Genomic DNA, 20,851 nt, shown 5'->3' on the forward strand with positions numbered 1-20,851 from the left:
AGCTACCACATTCGAGGTGATATGATATATATTTATATATATAATTTATGAAATATATGAAATGTTCTGATGTAGAACCTGGATGCACTGCCCCTTGTTTACAAGCAGAGGAAAACGCACGCTGTACATAAAACAGTCTTTGTAAACATAGTGTAGTTACTAGTGGGCCTCATCCTTATTATTATTTTGTTTATATATATATATATATATATATATATATATATATTGACAGCACTAATATATACATATATACTGTATATATGTATGTATGTATATATAAACATACACACACATAATATATGAATAAAAATAAAAGTTTCATTAGTCCATTTTAATGGACATATATATATAGGTACAGTACATAAAAGAAAAATCAACATTTCCTCATACAAGAATCAAGAATGCAGCCTCCAAGAATTAGCATTCTGTCTTACTACTCTGGAGTATACTGTCATATTTTTTTAGCCTCCTTCAATTGTTTATTTCTATATTTTTTCTGCAGCTGAAACAAACCAAGCTGTAGGGAGAAGGGAAAGAGTGAATGCTTAGACTTCCTGTCAGACATACTTTTTCTTTTCTGCTTGACAAACTTGATTTTACAATGCAAAATATGCAATATGTGCAGCATTTGGATCCATGAATCACTACGGAGGAGAACTGTCATCTCGCGTCATGAGTGCCTGCAACCGCTCCGTGGAAGAGACAGAGAGAGAAATAGATGCAAAGAGAAATAGAAAAAGAAAAGGAGAGAGAATGGAAATCTGGAGCAGGCGTAGGTGGTGTTTAGAGGAATAAATAATTCAGCATTGAGCTGATAGATAGTGTATTTCTACAGTTACAGTGAAAAGGTAGCGAAATAAGAAACAAACAATGATTTTCTTATAAGAACTAATATAATTGACTTTTAGAAATAAGGGAACAGTGGTTTCATGAAGCAAACAATTCAATGGCCATTTAAATATCTATACTTTGAACTGACTAGAGCTGAGATTTTGAAGAATGACATGAAAATGGTATGAATAAAGTTACCTGATAGGTAAAATAGAGTCACGAGTTGCACATGCAAAATGGCCACAGTGACTCACCCGCCTTCTCAAAAATGAAAATTTCAGTCTTTGGATGGTTTTTGACAAAAAAAATGTTCAATCATTTTCTATGTAGCACTTTCTTTTCATTCAAGGGTTGCTTTCTTCTCGGTAAGTGCTGCAGGATAATGTTCATTTCTACTTAGTGGCTTGGCAGGTCAGAAAGCATTGATACCAATGGAGGGAGTTTTGAAGTATTGTACTCATGTCATTTAGATCTCTTCAATGGCTGATTACATTATAGCCCGATGTGAAGGGCTAATCTTACATTGTAATTTGCCCACTGCACCTCAATAACAATGTAGCGTTTGTTCATGAAGTGCGCTGCCTGCTGCTATTTGCCTCCACTTCATTTAAAAACAGTTTTATATCTAAAATATCTTTATTTTTAATGGAATTTTAACCAAAATGTTATTATAAAGTGATTGAATTAAGGATGCCTTCATCCAACAGGAACACTGAAACAAATTGACGTTGAAACTTTTTTATGCTATTAAAAGGGACATTTCACTCAAAAATGAAAATTCTATCATCATTTACTCACCTTCACTTGTTCCAAAACTGCATGAACACAAAAGAAGATATTTTGAAGAATGTTTGCAACCAAAGTTGATGGTAGCCATTGACTTCCAAAGTATTTTTTTCATGGCTACCGTCAGAATATCTTATTTTTGCTGATCAGAAGAAAGAAACTCATTCAGGTTTGTAACAACTTGAGTAAATGATGGCAAAATATTCATTTTGGGGTGAACTATTTCTTTAAAATTTGACAAACAATTAAAAAAGAAACAGAAAGTAACATATTAACAACATACTTCAGTAATCTTTTATTTACAACTTTGAAAAAAACATTTTTTAACAGTAAAGTAGACAGCATAAAAAATAACAGGCATAGCATATATTGAAAATGTTATTGAAATGACTCGATTTAACCTGTGAAAACTTAACCAAGCAATGGTGAATGTGACCGTACTTTAATGCTTTCTAAACTGTATATCTGTATAACGGTATAACTAAGCTCACACAGTATATACAGTAGTGCAGCATGGTGAAAGGTATTGGTATTGCATGTAAACAGAACTGAAGTGTTGTTTATTGGTTGCCCCGTGTAGACGGAGATATATGTGTGCTTTATTGCATGCTGGGAACATCAGCAGTCAATGAGATTGTACCTCAGAACTTTGCTCACTGTAATAACCAAGAAGGTTTACCTGGAGAAAGTGATCCGTTAGCATTCCCATTCATCTCAATGGCAGCTGTAACTAATCACCCTGAAGCCTCATAAAAATGACAATTTTGATTGGCTGATGGCACTACAAGGATGCTCACAGTCCCAGACCCTTCACTAGCGACTACCCTGCAGCCTATTTTATATTTGTCCAGATTGTAGTTTTATAACGGAGAAAGTGCTGTAAATGTAAAAAAAAAAATATATATTTTTTTTTTAAATGAAGATCATAAAAACCAATAGTATTGCAGTTTTTTTTTAAAACTGTGTTATATGTCTTAATTGTTTTTGAGATTTATTTATGAGTTTTGAGATTTAGTTAGTTATGGCATCTACCAGCAGGGACTTTAAGTAAAATCAGTTCACCCAAAAATGAAAATGTACTCAACCTCAGATGTAAATGAGTTTGTTTCTTCATTGGAACAGATTTGGAGAAATTACATCACTTTCTCACCAGTGGATCCTCTGCAGTGAATGGGTGCCGTCAGAATGAAAGTCCAAACGGCTGATAAAAACATCACAAGTAATCCACATGACTCCATTCCATATCGTGAAGTGAAAAACTGCATGTTTGTAAGAAACAAATCCATCATTTGGATGTTTTTAACCTCAAACTATTGCGTCTAGCTAAAATATGAGTCCTCTATCCATACTATTGCTTTCTCAAGTCAATCATTTCTCCAAATCTGTTTCGATGAAGAAACTACATCTCATGTTCATCTTGGATGGCATGAGGGTGAGTAAATTTTACACAAATTTTCATTTTCAGGAGAACTATTCTATTAAGCAGTCATACAATATCCCCAAAACGTACTGTATTTAGCTGTTATACTTTAAAATATATGAATTTACTTTTGAAAGACACTTTTACCCAAAGCAAGCAACTTATAATTTTCAGTAAGAAAATTCAATTTAAAGATGCAGTTATGTTACATGTTGTTATTTCACAAACACGACCACATTCAGTCATGTGTCCCCATGAGTTCTTGCACGTTCCCATAGGAGTACAAGATATCAGATGCATTCTTCTCTGAAAAGCAGTGACCCACTGACATTCCCAAAAAAAACAGGAATCTTTATTAATTTATTATAGATTACTACACAAATCCCTTTTTTTTAACACAGCCCCACAGGAATCCAGCTCTCCCGCCATACTGCCAGGGCAAAAACTGAACTTTTTTTATACTGCACTAGCATACATAAATATACAAACAAATAAATGAATAAATAAATAAATACAAGTCCAAGCAGAGAACTAGCAAACAAAAGTAAACAGTTCCCCCAAATGCAGCCCAACTTTTGCTTAAAAATTCTCACTCTGCTGGTATTAAGGTTTCTTGTACACTTGAGCTGGTGTCAGAAACTCGTCTTGCCCCCCCTTTGTTAATCTGCAGTAAACAACACTGTGTCTGGGGAGTTTGCATTGCGTGGGGACATATTTTTACTAAAAAAAAAAAAAAGAGAAAGAAAGCAGGGGGAAAGAGTGAGGGAGAGCATGATTAAATATGATGCCTCTCACAATCTACAGTTTCACAATGATAAAAGCTGTTATGACATCCTGTTGACAGGTTAAACCCGCAAATCCAGTTAATTGACGTTGCCTCAGATTCATGTTGCCGTATCAGAGATTTTGCGAGTTTCATATCGTTAGCGTGCACGTATCTTATTCCCTGGAGTGAGGTCTTGCATATAGCGATGTTGCCAGCTAAAACCTCTATCTCTTCTGATATCATGAGTAATCACTCAGACCTTGTGTAATTGATTTGTTCACATTATGTTGAGTGATTACTTGCTTCTCTTTCCACATCAGATGTGGTGGCATCTGTGAGTTATACCTGTAGATGCTAAATTTTATGTTGCAAAATATAGTATCTGTTGTATAGAAGAGACCAGGGTTAATTGTCACACAGTTGTTCACTCAAAAAATAAATTTCAGCCATGCATTTGTTTAATTTGACTTTTATTTCAGAACTTTATAGTTAATGAAGCGGTGTGACAACTAGCCCCGGTCTGTGCAGTGGCATGTAAATGTCATTATCACATTATTATGTTGCAAAATCGTATATTGCGTATAAATCGTATATATAAAATATATTTCAGTCGTAGCTGCTGTCCGTCACGGGTATGACAACCTGATGCAATCTTTTTAGATTTTTCTCCTTTGAGGGATCGACTGAAATGCAGATGAGAAAGATCTGAAGTGGGAGAGATTTTTCTCTCGTAACATCATATTGAAAGACACGGTCCTTTACTGCCTTACACTGAGTGTTCAAGTGCATGTTGCATTAAAGATAACTGTTTATTTTGACAAATGTGAAAATTAATTTCTTAAAATTTAATTAACGTTAATTTTATGTGGTTAATTTAGGGATGCACGATATTGGATTTTTGCCGATATCCAATATGCCAATATTTTTCAATCCATTTTGGCCGATACCGATATATTTCCTTTTGTTTGGAAACAACACCAAGTCTCTCCTGTGCAGAAATTATAAGCAAAATATTTTTAATTGTGGTTAGTTTTTAACAAGAACTTATTTGTTAGAATTAAATAAATAATTATGAAGGTTTTTTGACAGTACATTGAAGCTTTGAAAATAACTATAAATAAACTATATATCAATCGCTGCATTTTTCCCCCAGAAAGATGCAAGGTTAACCCTAACATTTTATTTTAAGCTTTAACATTTGTAGATGGTCTAAAGCAAAAGAGTTGTAGAAATTCAGAAAATCTTCTAGAGCTCATGATTTGTTTAAAAAATAAAACATTACACATGAATGAATAAATCAGTATATATATAAAAAAAATGTAATTTGCGTGTCATGTTTGTGATTTTTTTTCATGTAAGCTATAGCTTCTGACCTTTAAATCAAAACATACTCATTATTTTATGACATCAATTACTGATTTATTTAATCAGAAACACAGTCTAAATTTTATTTGTGTAGGCTATTTTACTTTTCATTTAAAGCGGTCCTATTATGCTCTTTTACAATGTCTTGAATTTGTTTTGGGGGTGTATTAGAATATGCTCTCATGCTTGGTGGTTCGAAAAACGAAAAAAAAAAAAAACGGCTCGATTAGTTCCGGGTTTGATGAAGACCCGCCTTCCGAAAAACGAAATGTGATGTGATTGGTTAGCTGTCCCAGTGTGTTGTGACTGGCAAACAGCTTAGACGGTGTTTCAGTACTGCCCCACCCCTTGCCAAAGCAGCAAGTTCCGTCTGCTCCGGTTTAGTTAAGGATGCCATATTGCCATATCAATTTGAGCCATCAGTACTGCCCCGCCCCTTGCCAAAGCAGCAAGATCCGTCTGCTACGGTTTAGTTAAGGATGGCGTCAATATTGCCATATCAGTTTGAACCGGATTCAGACCCAGAGAATATTGAACAAGAGGATCGCGCAGAACCTTTGCACGCACCACATGTGAGTTAATGCATTCTTCTTATCGGCAGAATTTTTCATATCAGGCCGATGCCGATATTTACATTTAAAGCCATTATCGGCCGATTCCGATATCAGTCCGATAATATCGTGCATCCAGGTTAATTACAAGAAATATTATAAATTATATAGAAAAATTATGTGATCTTTCACGCAAAATTAATACATTTAATAATGCCCTTTGCCCTATTTATACATTTCGTCACAAAGATTTTTTTCTAATTAAATTTTACCTTGATACACCATCCTAAAATGGTACTCTTGGCTTGGAAGAAAAAAAACCAACAAAAAAACAATTGTCAATAAAGCCAGTCTGGATATAAAATCAGAACAAAAATAGCACAGAAAATGTTCTATGTTTACTGTGAACAGATTGACAGACTTGGATTGGATTCCTGTATGGTATGACAGGCTCTTTGTTATGTTTATATTCATTCATGGCTTTACATATCTGCCACAGTAATGTAAGACATTGAAATATGTCAATCTAAGAGGTTTTATGAGCAAACATGTATATATGCAATTAATTAGGAGTAAAAATTCCTCATGTTGCACTCTCAGAAATAAAGGTACAAAAGCTGTCACTGGGGCGGCACCTTTTCAAAAGGTACATGTTTGTACCTAAAGGGTCCATTTTGGTACCTTAAAGGTACATATTAGTACTTAAAGTGTGCATATTAGAACCTAATAGGAACAAAAGTGTACCTTTTGAAAAGGTACCACACCAGTGACAGCTTTTGTACCTTTATTTTCTGAGAGTGTGTGATCCGGGCATTTTGACCTTGAGCTTCTTTTTCTTTTTCAGTTTTTGAGTGAATATTGCCAAAATTATACACAAATAACACTATTTTCACTCAAAAACTGAGGCTCATGAGCTTATAAACAATGAGGCCTACAATCAATCAGAAAGGATCAAAAGAAATACAAAACCTGTGCTAACTGAAAGAAAACAAGTTGACAAAAAGATTGAATCCACAATAGCATTAAGAGATTTATAAGCAATTCGTTAGGACCTGTGGGAGGCTGCCGCTGCTGCCGCTGCTGCCACTGCACGTGCTATTACTGTTTACTCTATCACACACCGAACGCTTCATTCTGTACAAGCTTTCTCAGATTAAATGCAGCGATCCAAAACCGTGAATCTAATCATCATTCAGGAAAAACTTTGCTTCAAGAATGAGCCACACTGTTGACGTGATCTAATCGCTAGCACACCCTGAGCACATGTGATTTAACATATTTCTCTTATAGGCAAGACATATCGGCATCATTTTTCATATATGCTGATGCCGATATTTACATTTAAAGCCATTATCGGCTGATTCCGATATCAATCTGATAATACTATGCATCCCTAATAATTGTCTTTTAATCCCCAACTAAGCAAGCCAAAGAAGACTGTGGCAAAGAACCCAAACTCCATTAGGTGACAGAAATGGAGGGAAAAAACCTTGGGAGAAATCAGGCTCAATCGAATGACCAGTTCCCCTCTGACCAAGGACTAGTCAGTACCTAGATGCAAAGATAGGACTGAGGGAGAAATGTTTGGGCTTCTTACCAGCACTGAATCTACTGCAGGAAAGTCTTTAGTCCAGCTGACTGCTTCTCCAATCAGCTGCTTCCACACCAGCCCTGGCAAAGCCAGAACCTAAAGAATAAATATTATGAAATCTCATTCACTACAGAATGTTCAATTAACACAAAAGTCCCAATGCAATTACACACAAGACCAGCACTCACCAGAAAGTCTTTTCCGCGAAGAGCTGCACCCATTAGTTGCCCAATCCACTCAAACTTGTGGAATTCTCGGCATGAAGGATTTGGCACATAGAAGTCTCTGGCCTCTCCAGCCCCCTGATCCAAAAACGGTTTAATCATTATATTATGATAAGTTAATAACTACCTTGTCCGTTACATTAGAGTGAAGTCAAGTTAGTTGTTACCTGGTTAGAAGTTCGTGTGAAGAATGGAAGTGGCATGGGGCACTCTGATGAGCTGGGACAAAGCTCTTCAGACATGTCTGCCAGGCTGTCTCGAAAACCACCACCTATAAGACAGAAATCTCAGGTGAGGATACGGCGTTTTATTGCAGACATGAGAATTATTGTGGGTGTGAGGAAGCTTATCTCTGTTTGACCTTGATCGATGATGCCTTCTGCAATGAATTTACACTCCTGTGCTAACTGAAAGAAAACAAGTTGACAAAAAGATTGAATCCACAATAGCATTAAGAGATTTATAAGCAATTTTTAAAATGCCTGGTCATTTTGCGCCCTGCTCAAGGGTTAATTAACATATTGTGCAATTAATTAGACTTTTTAATTCTTTAAAAGTCTTAAACGAACCCCTAATATTCTCTTCTGCATTAGTTTGGTTTTTGGTACAAATACAGTAATATCACTCGCTAACCATCATGTTTTGCTATTGTACAGATGCTTCCTCTTCCTCATCCTCACCTATCCTTACACCTGGCCAGAATGTTGACTTTGAGTCTGTAAGAAATGTGTGCTGTCTGCTAATTAAATATGTGAGTATTTAAAACAACCACCAGCTGTAAATAGCATGAATAAAATCCCTGTCCCCAGGGAAGCTGCCAAGCTGTTCTCTTTCTCACTTCTCACGAGTCACAAACAACAATTTCAAGGAGTCTCCCGTCTCTGTTACAGGGGACCCGGTGTTATTTGTACAATCTGATTTTTTATGGGATGCAGAGAACACTGCACTCGAAGGATACAAAGGGATAGTAAGTATCCCAGAAGGCTGTGTGTGTACAACTTTTAATTAACGAGGGCACCTTGCACCATTCTCAGTCAGCTCTTCTGTCGAAATAGTTGAACTGTGCAAGAAAATACGTCTTACTGCACTCACTAAATGCTTCTCCACTATGCAGCATTTGGATTCATTCCATTTTTTACCAAGCCTGTTGCACTACGTAATTAAAGTGACGGATCATTTATACCACGTGCATATTTAAATAAAATTATTTTATGAGTGCTACTATGAAATGTAACTGGCTACATCCCAACAATTTTAGATTGATGTTTTCTCAAATTTTGTTGAGTGTTTTGAATGTATGAATTTAAGTAAAGGTTCATGTTTGAATTGCCTTTCTATCAGCAGAAAGCATCCTGCCAAATGTGAGCTTGTGCAATCTTGGTTGAAAACCTTTTTATTTTCCTTTTATCAATGTTTTATAATTATTAGCTACACTGATATTCTATTATAATGTTTTAAGTTCAGGATGTAGTGTATTCATTGTTCACCTTTCTCTCTATACATTAGACGTAAAAAATGAGAAGCTTTTTTCCTTTATTCTTCAAAGATGATCGGTCTGCTAGCATCAAACGGAACAGCAAAATCTTGAGTGTTTTCAAACAGGTTTTCTTGAACAGTGACTTCCGGATACGACTGTCACAATACGCCCCCTAGTGGCAGTTGTAATGTACGCCTTTTCACCCTTCTAGACCTGATATATTCTGTTTGCGTGTATAGCAAAGAAGGATGTTGAATAAGTGCCTATGAATAAATAATCATGAATTAATAGGCTATATACTCCTAAAGGACAAAAGACCGCCAGTAGTTTTGGAGGGAATATGTTATGTATGGCCTATGACTAAAAACAATGTAAAATATCACGTAATTATTTCTGACTTATTTATCCATAACTGCCCATTCTATATAAGTAGGAGTTATTTAGGATAAAAACAGACAAAATCACTGATAATTTTCAATTCGCGCTCATAGTTTTGATACGAATAGCTTACATCACTTCCGGTGGGTTGCATTCTGTTTACCTGAAATATTTCACAGCCAAAGCTCAGATCCGAAAACAAATCCGGTCTGTCGTCATTGTTGTAAGTAGTGATAAGGTGGCTTAAATTGCTTGCTTATAGCTAAAATGGGATACAAGTATTTTAACACTGAAAAATAACACACATTACTTTTAAGTGGTTCTTTGTTTATCCGCTGTAGGGAAAAGGACAGATGGCATTCACATGTGAGTTAATGCATTCTTCTTATCGGCAGAATTTTTCATATCAGGCCGATGCCGATATTTACATTTAAAGCCATTATCGGCCGATTCCGATATCAGTCCGATAATATCGTGCATCCAGGTTAATTACAAGAAATATTATAAATTATATAGAAAAATTATGTGATCTTTCACGCAAAATTAATACATTTAATAATGCCCTTTGCCCTATTTATACATTTCGTCACAAAGATTTTTTTCTAATTAAATTTTACCTTGATACACCATCCTAAAATGGTACTCTTGGCTTGGAAGAAAAAAAACCAACAAAAAAACAATTGTCAATAAAGCCAGTCTGGATATAAAATCAGAACAAAAATAGCACAGAAAATGTTCTATGTTTACTGTGAACAGATTGACAGACTTGGATTGGATTCCTGTATGGTATGACAGGCTCTTTGTTATGTTTATATTCATTCATGGCTTTACATATCTGCCACAGTAATGTAAGACATTGAAATATGTCAATCTAAGAGGTTTTATGAGCAAACATGTATATATGCAATTAATTAGGAGTAAAAATTCCTCATGTTGCACTCTCAGAAATAAAGGTACAAAAGCTGTCACTGGGGCGGCACCTTTTCAAAAGGTACATGTTTGTACCTAAAGGGTCAATTTTGGTACCTTAAAGGTACGCTAAATGATAAGCAGTTTGGCATACATATAATGCTCACCTATCCCACACCCCTAAACCTAACCACTGCGTATCATATGCACGCCAAAGTAAATTCTGCGTAAATAGGACGCCAAACAGAAACAGAAAATCGTGCTATTGAAACGCACTTTCATGAGATAGTGTTTTTGTAAACTTTGTCTGGGTTCTTTATGGTAGAAACAAAGGGAGAAAGAGAGAGAGAGAGAGAGGAACAAGACTTTGTGGCAAGGTGACTGTATCCTGTATTTATTTTAACGTAATTAAAATCTGTGAAGATTTCAGCATATATATATATATATTATGGTCAAAATTATTACAGCACTAGTATTTTCACCAGCTAAAAATGGTTTCAAGTCAGTTATTTCTATCTTTTGCTGTAGTGTGTCAGTAAAAAAACATTCATTTTGCCATTAATTGTAGGCTAATAGTCTAGTGAGATTTTTGTTTGTTTTGTTTGCACAGAGTCTGACAACAGCCAGTGCTCCACACAGAGATCTGATCTCATCATCATCCAGTCTGTCTGAGATTACATGAAGAAACAGATTAAATCCAGTAGAACTGTGGCAACGTCTCCAAGATGCTTCAAGAGACCTACCTGCAAAGCTACAGTACTCTTAAAAGTTTTAGGCACTTGTGTAAAAATGCTGTAAAATGAGGATGCTGACAAAATAATGTCATAAATAGATTTTCTTTATCAATTAACTTCTATTAACTGAATCAACATTTGGTGTGAGCATCCAACGTCTCCAAGATGCTTCAAGAGACCTACCTGCAAAGCTACAGTACTCTTAAAAGTTTTAGGCACTTGTGTAAAAATGCTGTAAAATGAGGATGCTGCCAAAAATAATATAATAAATAGATTTTCTTTATCAATTAACTTCTATTAACTAAATCAAATCAACATTTGGTGTGACCAACCCTTTGTTTAAAGCAGCTTTTGCCCTAGGTGCACTTGCGCATAGTTTTTCAGGTAGCTTTGCAGGTATAGGTTTCTTTAAGCATCTTGGCGATGTTACAATCTAAACTTAAACAAGTGTTTTGTTGCATTTGATGTTTTTTTAGGAAGGCTAGTGTTTATTGCATAATTTTACTGTTGTGTTTATTTCCTGATGATATTTTGTGTTTGTTTGTGTAAAACTGTGCTCTATATTTTTTATTATTGGCCACAGTTGCCTTTCTTTTCTTTTTTTTATTGTGCATGCTTGCCCTTGAAACAAACATAAAATGAAATTATAGTTGTCTATGGCTAAGATGGCTAAGATGGGTGTGGACATCAGACAACGTGAGAACAGCTTTAGCTCTATATTTTACTGTGATTTCTGATCTGACGATGTTCATTAAACACAGAACACACCCAGACGCTCACATGCTCTCTGACTGTAAGAGATTTGCATATCCCATTAAACATACACACTCAGAACAAGCCCCTCTCCAGCTTTGAGGAGTGTTCAAGTCGTGTAGCGAGGCACACTTCGCAAGCTGAGCCTCCCACTCTCCGGCACTGTCAAGTGTGTCATCCCGTCTCCCCTCTCGCCCTCTGGCCCTGGAGTGGCCCCTCAGCACCACTGGCTCTGGAGCCTGTGTAGGACTGTTTAATATATACTGCGACCAATTATCTCCATTCGATTAGCTTCCATAATAATTGATTCTGTAGAAGTCAGAAAGCACCAGGCTGCGTGTCAAGAGATCCTGAAAAAAAAGTTATTTTTCCTCCTGCACGGCCACGATTTTTTTGTTCTTCTGTATTAATGTGGCAGTCAGACTAATTTATCAACTGCAATTTTTGAAGTGCCCTTGGGAAGAAAGTTGCTCGTCATCGCATACTCCCGAGTTATTAGGCGGATGGCTTTGAAAATGCGGCATTGTTTGTTAATATTATTTCCTGTAAGGATGGTTTCATAAACACACGCCAATTTATCACCAAGGATGAAGTAGCAGAACACATTTTCGTTTTATTATTTGAGCTCGTGTGTTCTGTTTGCAACATTCATCTTCTGTGTGTTCAGGTGTCACTTAGTGCTGTAACTTCGCAGACTGCTGATGGCACAGATCCTGCTGATGGGGATCTCTTTACTGAGCATTTTTAGTTCTTCTAAAACACTCTTGTAATTCCTCCTCTCCTCTATCCACCTCCAGTTTTCTATAAGCCATTTTAAGCCCCTCTCCGGGGTGGCATTACCGGGGATAGTGGTTCATTTGTTCTGTTTACGGCGTGGAGGTGATCTACACTCATCTCCCACAGCTCTGTCCTGATACACTCCCTTTCGCAGAGACAGAAAAGTTCTTCACCTCTATTCTGTAGCGTCTTGTTGGGATAATTCTCGAGAATTGTACCATAAACAATTGCATCTGTATTTCTTGGAGTGCACATGAATGAAATACTTGGTGCTGATTGATATTATTTAGACTTTGATGCCAGCTGGAGATTATGTTATGCGTATAACCAGTAGAAATTTGCATATGCAGACCCACATGGATTTTAGCAGCTGCAGAGTCCGTTTATGAAATATTTTGGCTAATCTGACGATGCTTTTGCAGATTTGAAGTTTTGAAATGAAATCAGGACCTGGTTATGATGAGTATGGTAGTTTATAGACACATATTATACAATGACTCAAGTTGTGTTATTCGATTAGAGGACCTTTTGAAAGAAATTAATACTTTTATTCCCCAAGGATGCATTAAATTGATCAAAAGTGACAGTAAAGACATTTATAATGTTACAAACGATTTCTTTATCAAATAAATGCTCTTTTGACCTTTCTATTCATGAATGATCCTCGTTTCCACACAGCAGCACTACTGTTTTCTGCACTGATGATAAGAAATGTTTTTTTGAGAACCAAATTGGCATTTTAGAATGATTTCTGAAGGATCATGTGACACTGAAGACAGAAGGAATGGCTGCTGAAAACGCAGCTTTGCAATCATATGAATTAAAATTGTAATAATTTTTTTTTTTTACTGTATTTTACAGTTTCTACCCTTGGTGAGTGTAAGGGACTTTCCAAAATCTTTTGAACCCCAAACATTTGAACAGTACTGTAGATGCAAAAGTTAAAGTTTCTCAGAGTGAGATACTTACAGAGTGACCTTTCTTTAGAAATTATCATTATTATGAATAATGCTTAATCATATTTCTCTTCACAGTTCACTTGGGCAATTTTATGGTGAAGTGCTACAGTTATGACAATAGAATCTGCACATAAATTCTCCATTTTGCATTCAATTCTTTGCATTCAACTTAACCTCATTGTATAAGGCTGCCTCAGCTGAGTAAAACGACACATCTTGTACATATGTAAAATATCATGCACAACTTATGTACAATCATATGTGTCATCAGATATACACTAGGGTCCAAAAGTCTGAGACAGTAACTGCAAATGTTGCTGTTTGTCTAATTTAATACATTTTAAGTGTAAAATTTGAAGCATATTAATTTCAGTTTAAACATTTAACCTGAATTTCAGAATGTCTCTTTTGCCTTATTAACAACAGCACTCAGGCTGCATCAACTACACATATTTGTGTAAAACTTGATCTTTATGTTCTCCAGCATTGTGTGAGAACGATCCAAAGAACATTTTGAGCTTCAGTGGAAACTGATCTGACTGTCTGTACAAAGTGTCACATTATCAGTGTCAAACATTTATTTTTTGCTTATTTCATTTGTGAACTAAAAATGAAAAATCTCAGACTTTTGGACCTTACTGTATGTAATAACATATATCCAAATCAGAGGTCCAGCATTTCCTTGAGTTGTTCTTTCTTTGAGATCCACATTTTGAACAGCTGCTTTTCTCAGACTGCCACTTTTTCTGTTGTCACACATCAGTCATATGTTCTCATCACTTCCGTCTTTGATCCAAGGGTAGATCCACAGCTTATGGCCCCTCCTTTCATATGCTTTTAGCCAGCATCATTTCCCCTTCCTCTTTCTCTGCTTCACTTCCTCTCACAGCATCTCACTGATCCATTTCTTCCGAGCTTGACTCCATCCACACTTCCACAGCTTTGGAAAACTGAGATATCTGGCTGCCTGGGATCAGTCTATTCTAGATAAACCTTACCTCACCAACTTGCACAGCACACTGACATATAATTTCTCTTCAACAGCAATTCAACAGTAATGCTTAGAAAGAGGACAAGGGTGATTGGATGTCTTTAAATGTGCTAGAGGAGGGGCGGGGCCTAACAGAAGCATTCATTTCCATATTTGGAACAGGGAGGTGCATGCCATAAATATGAGTGTTTCTGGGCACTTGTATGTCCCAGGTATTGATTTTCATTCAAACTAATAAATTCTAATAGCTCTTATTTTCTAACTCTTATTTAATCATTTCATTCAAGGATGCAATAAAGTAATCAAACGTGACAGTAAAGACATTTATAATGCTGCTGCTGCAAAAAAAATGCTGTTCTTTTGTAACTGTTTTTGCATTACAGGAATAAATAGCATTTTAAAATAAATTAAAATAGAATGTTTTAATTATAATATTATTTAACAATAGTGTTTTTACTGTAGGCCTATTTTTGATCAAATAAATGCAGACTTGGTAATCAATGTTCAAAAACATTTAAAAAGTCTTTCTGACCCCAAATGTTTGAATTGTAGTGAATAAGGGTCAGAGCAAAAGTGTCTTGAAAAGTTTTCATAAGCCTTTAATATAGATTTTATTATTTTACAGTAGTCCTAGTCCCAGATTTTCTGTCTTTAAAATAAAATAAGAAAAAAGGTAAAATATTTAAAATGCTGTTAATCTAAACTAAAAAAAAATCAATAGACATAAGCAGTTTAAATTTTAATTGTGCAAAATGTATTTATATCAGTCTGCTTCTATTTCTATCTGTCCTATTTCTAAACAGAATATTTGTATGTGCGTTATTTCCATCACAGAATTACATTTTTAAATGTGGTAAAAATGTATGTAATGTTTTAGGAAAATTATACAAATACATTGCTAGAGGACAAATTACATAAACTAATGAGAGAATAAAACCTGCGTTTTAAGTGAGTCCACAGGGCCAAACGTGGCCGTAGTTGAAGAAACTGTCTTGCTGATCAGATGCCATAGAAATGCTCTGTTCAAGACTCATAAATGCTGGCCAAACTTCTGCTCTCCTGTGTCATAAAACAAACCCTTGACACTGCAGTCTTTATCACTGGAAGCGGTGATGCCATGTAGGACCCTACGGAGGAAAGCCAGTAATGCTTGTTGTGGGGAATCAAGGACAGCTCCCTCAGAGATCATAAAAGAGAACACTTAAAACTTGACAATAGCTTTTTTGACTTTTGCAGCAAGTTAGCTGTTTTCTGTACTGTATATATAAAATTTACTTTTTTAAATATATTTTATATATTATGTGGAAACGTGGAAGTCCTCAAATGTCCCCTTGTTTCCCTTTGTTCACAAGCAAAAGCTAAATAACCACACACACTCTCCCAGAGAAATAAATCTGTCCACAAACCCTTTGTGTGTAAAAACAAGTGAACTTTCATTATTGCCGATTCCGTCTAACCCACAAATAACTTCACATGTGAGACAGGATGATTGATACTCTTCATCACCCGGCCTCTCTCTCTCTCCTCCCCCTAATTTAATTCCCAACAACTGCCATGCCCCGTCATCCATACCAAAGTGTCTCACCAATAGAGCAGCCCTATTGATCGACAGTAATGACACAAACTCTCCTGATACATCCATGCTCAGTGCTGACGCAACAACACCGGCCCCCAAAAAGAAGGAAAAAGGAGAAAACAATTCATAAAAGTATTAAAAAGCACAAATAGATTTTCTGATCAACAAATCAATCCATTTTTCTCTGAAAATGTGCTTTATTTTAACTACTTGAAGGAAAAGCAAGCTCGCTGATCAGCTCGTAACAGAAAGCGCCAGAGGAGAGAGACAGACATGCAGCCAGAGATGAATGTGTGCAGTATATCCCCTCATTAGAACGTCTATCACCCCCATGGCCTTCCTCCCACAATGCCCCATCCCCCTTTTAGAGGTTACCACGTCCCAGTTTTGCTCCTTAATAGTCATCAGATTTTCTATCCACAGTGGTATAATCGGCGCAGATGAAGATGCTTTTGGACTCTGATCTAAGCATTTTTTTTGTGCGAAAGGAAGCCCGGTAGCAAACTCCAACTCTGTGTTTTGTGCTGCGGAGCAGCCTTGATCACTCTTACCCCTCAGTCTGTATATTTTCCAGTCAGGCCTTATATTTACCACATCAAAGACGTTGCAAATTGCTCCGTAATTCAGTTTGGGAAATTCTGCCAATACTGCAAAAAATCCAAAAAAGTCTTAATTTCCCAAGAAAGTGGCGTGTTTATCTTGACTTATTATTAACGGAGGGTCTTGTCTGTATTTTGTTCAGTTTCTGCTGAGGGTGTTAAAGTGGCTCCCAGGTCGATTGTGTTCCCGATGTGAGGAACACCTGATTTCTCCTCGGGCTCAGAGAGATGTCATCCCCCATGATGCTTTGCTCAAACTGCGTAGATCAGCAGAGAGTGTGAGTACCCTGTGACATAAAGCACCACACGGAGTTGGGATCATTATGTGTTTTTACTGTTTCTCGTAAATGGTAAGCATTATTTATGACTAATTGTTTTTTAGTACTTTCTTTCTTTTTCCGCTGATGTCACTAAGCACTTTTATTTTGTAGCCTCTCCTCAGAGACCAGTTTTCACGATTGAATTGATTTCTGGTCGATAAAATAAGGTCCTGCCCTATATTTCTTTTAGAGTTGCTTTTTAGACATAAATAATGACCTTTTATTCTTAGAAATATGTCACATGGACCTAAAATGGTAGTAATGATCAGTGTTGGGGAGTAATTAGTTACATGTAACAGAATTACGTAATTTAATTTAATTTAATTGAATTTAATTTAATTTAATTGTGTAATTAAATTACAGTTACTTATGAAAATATTAAAGGGATAGTTCATCCACAAATGAAAATTCTGTCATTAATTACTCACCCTCATGTCGTTCTAAACCCATAAGACCTCCGGTCATCTTCGGAACACAAATTAAGATATTTTTGATGAATTCTGAGAGCTGTCTGACCCTCCCATACAGCAATGTAATTAATCAAAAATATCTTAATTTGTGTTCCGAAGATGACCGGAGGTCTTATGGGTTTAGAACGACATGAGGGTGAGTAATTAATGACAGAATTTTCATTTTTGGGTGAACTATCCCTTTAATGATTACAAAGGGGGTTACATCTGAATATTTCCACACACATACATATTTGATTGATTTCTTTCCCAAATTGCATTGACTGCTCTATAATGTGAGAAACCAATCAGGAGTTTAGGACTTATTTTTAAGATTAACTGTTTTTTTTCAAGGTATTGTTAGATGATAGATGCCAAACACAGTTTGTTCACTTCACAAGACATCAGTTGATGGACTGGGGTTGTGTGGATTACTTGTGGATTACCATTTGTATCAGCTGTTTAGACTTTCGTTCTGACGGCACCTATTCACTGCAGAGGATCCATTGGTGAGCCAGTGATGTAATGCTAAATTCATCCAAATCTGTTCCAATGAAGAAACAAAATCATCTACATTGTGGATAGCCTGCATTTGAGTAAATGTTCAACAAATTTCCATTTTCGGTGAACTATTCCTTTAATAGCAGTATTGGTATCGATATTGGCCTTCACAGAACTTGGTATGGGATCAAAAGGAATATAAGTGATGTAGCCCATCCCTAGTGCACAGCTTTAATGGTATCTACAAATAATCTCAGCACACAGCTCACAAGGGTATTTCCCAGCTTTCTCTCTGATACGACTAAACCTTGATTCTGCACACACATTTGTTAATTGTGCAAATTTTGCAGTGTCTGCATTTAAGGAACATTATCATTTCCCTTGAGTCACGGCGTGTTATGAATATGCAGATGTCCACAGAGATGATCTTAATACATCTGTGACTATGCAAATTAGGCAGACTATGGCCGTTTCATTTTAATCATTTGCAGGTGCAAGTATAGGTCCTTGGCACTTTAATTAGAAAATGTTCTGGGTTTTCTTTTGATGCCAGCATTGTGCGATAGTATCTGAATGCTGTAGTGAGTTCAGCTTGATGAAACATTGAGATCAGACAGTACTTGCACTCAATATATGTCGACAATGGATTGTGCTGTATGGGAATAATAGAAAGTATAAAGAGAAAAAAGAGAAATAATATAATGATAAACTGTATCCATAATGCCTAAATTCAGTATAGCAGAAGGAAGAAACAAGAAAGCAATACTGGGGGAATGTATTGATAGAGTGAGTGGTTGGCCAGGATATTGTGGATACATAATAAGCAATAACCTCTGACTCTATTGACTTTTGGCTTCAGAAATATGTACAGGGCTACAATCATAGACATTAATATGTAGATGCCACATTTGGCTGTAAAATGTTAGCAGCACCACCATTTTAGGACAGTCAATGAGGAGACTTCTTGGAATAGATGTCAGTAGAGAAGTGCGCTGAATTAAGTAAGTTTGGAGTTTACTAATGAAAAAAAAAAGCTTTAAGAGAAAGTTCTATAAGATTTATTGACAGGAAGAAATTTGAATTGCGCTAGCCACTCTTCTATAGGCTGTGCCAACAGTTGTTAACTGTTGGAAAACTGCTGACTTTAGTTAAATAATGTCTCAGTTTATAGATAATTTTGACAAAGTTTGATTATGTATTTTCACATTATTTTAGCATGATTAGCGACAACACTGCTGTGATGGTGTTTCTAGAGTCAAAACTTTGCCCAATATTAAGTTTTTCAATTAAGAGGGTGACTGTAAATATTTTGTTGTTTTATTTGTTAGCTTGTCAGCTAGCAACAGTCTTATGTTAAAGGGGTCATATGATGCTGCTAAAAAGAACATTATTTTGTGTATTTGGTGTAATGAAATGTGTTTATGCGGTTTAAGGTTAAAAAACATTACTTTCCACATACTGTACATTATTGTTTCTCCTCTATGCCCCGCCTTTCTGAAACGCATGGATTTTTACAAAGCTCATCGGTCTGAAAAAGCGAGGTGTGTTTAATGTTTTGAGAGAAATTGTGACACTAAATTGATGACAAAAAGTAAAAATAGTTGCATACCTTTCAGCACCTTTTGTATACAGTTTTAGATACAGGTGTTTAGATCGGAAGGTTAGTCATGCAGTTGTTAATTAAAGGTTTAAACTCTTACATCCTTTAAGAGAGAACAAAAACACGCAATTATTCCAAACATAACATGATGAAAACCATCCCTTCTTCAATGTGATTCACTTTCCTCCCTCCTTCAGATAAAACTCCTCAGGCTTGAAGTGCTAGCTACAAACACATGCACTGCCACGAGAGTACATTTGGCAGGTTCCTCAGTTCTGGCTGCCGTTATCCATCTCTCTCTTAATTTTTCCTTTTTTGGAAAATTGTGGAAATGTAATGATGTTGTTTTTTTGCAACTGGAGCATAACAGCAACACTGTAATAACATTTGCTACGATCCATCATTCTACCTCTATGCAGAAGCTGCACTGTTTATCCGACTAATATTTACTTGCACACAGTGTTATTTTAGTATCCTTGAGATTATAGTTTTTGATTTTTTTTTTCATTCAGCATTACATCACTTTTTCACGAATGGATCCTCTGCAGTGAATGTGTGCTGTCCAAATAGCTAATAAAACATCACAATGACTTTTAATCCATCACTTCTGGCAAAAATACTGCTAGTCCATAATTTATAGTAAGCAGATAATTATGAGCAGATTATAGTTGTCTGCTCACATCAAAATCCACTGACATATTTCTATAGAACTGTTTTGGACTGTTTTCACTTGTAAACAGTGCATGACCTGTGCATTTTTCTCTCCTGATTCAGACGTGACAACTTTTTCATTGGAGAAAGCAGTATTATGGATTATGGATTTTCCCTTTCAAACACTTTTCACTTTACATACTTTAACTGACTGGAGTCTGTGGTTTACTTGTGGATTATTGTCCACAAGTTTTTGATCAGCTGTTTGGACTCTCATTCTGACGGCACCCATTCACTGCAGAGGATTCATTGGTGATCAAGGGATGTAATGCTAAATTACTCCAAATCTGTTCTGATGAAGAAACAAACTCATATAGTATGAATAGTATATTTTCAGCAAATTGATAGCGTGAAAAAAAAAAACATATAGATTTTCCACAAATAACTAAAATGAAATTTTAGTCTGTGACTGTGTCAGTATTTAAAGTTGAAAAGTCACCAGACCAAAAAAACAAAAAACAAAAACAGTGACTGTTTTCAAACAAGTCTTCTCCTGTCTCTAAATGGTTGGACAGATTCAGATAGTCCTGCCCTAAGCTCACGCTGTTGGTTGAGCCAGTGTTGCTATGCTGAACTGGGGTGT

General features: G+C 36.0%; 1 protein-coding gene across 1 annotated transcript; it reads right to left on the minus strand.

Moving 5' to 3' along the window:
- Window positions 1-7,076: 7,076 nt before the first annotated feature.
- LOC107689436 (E3 ubiquitin-protein ligase HECTD3-like) lies at window positions 7,077-8,173 on the minus strand. Its single transcript, XM_016487410.1, has 5 exons — window positions 8,168-8,173; window positions 7,896-7,941; window positions 7,702-7,805; window positions 7,499-7,612; window positions 7,077-7,406 (listed from the first exon to the last, which is right to left on the minus strand). Exons 1-5 carry the CDS (start codon window positions 8,171-8,173, stop codon window positions 7,260-7,262), a joined length of 417 nt encoding a protein of 138 aa, XP_016342896.1. The 3' UTR covers window positions 7,077-7,259.
- Between the last annotated feature and the right edge of the window lie 12,678 nt (window positions 8,174-20,851).

The sequence above is a fragment of the Sinocyclocheilus anshuiensis genome, unplaced genomic scaffold (genome assembly GCF_001515605.1).
Source record: "Sinocyclocheilus anshuiensis isolate Anshui unplaced genomic scaffold, SAMN03320099.WGS_v1.1 scaffold1529, whole genome shotgun sequence".
Lineage (NCBI taxonomy): Eukaryota > Metazoa > Chordata > Actinopteri > Cypriniformes > Cyprinidae > Sinocyclocheilus > Sinocyclocheilus anshuiensis.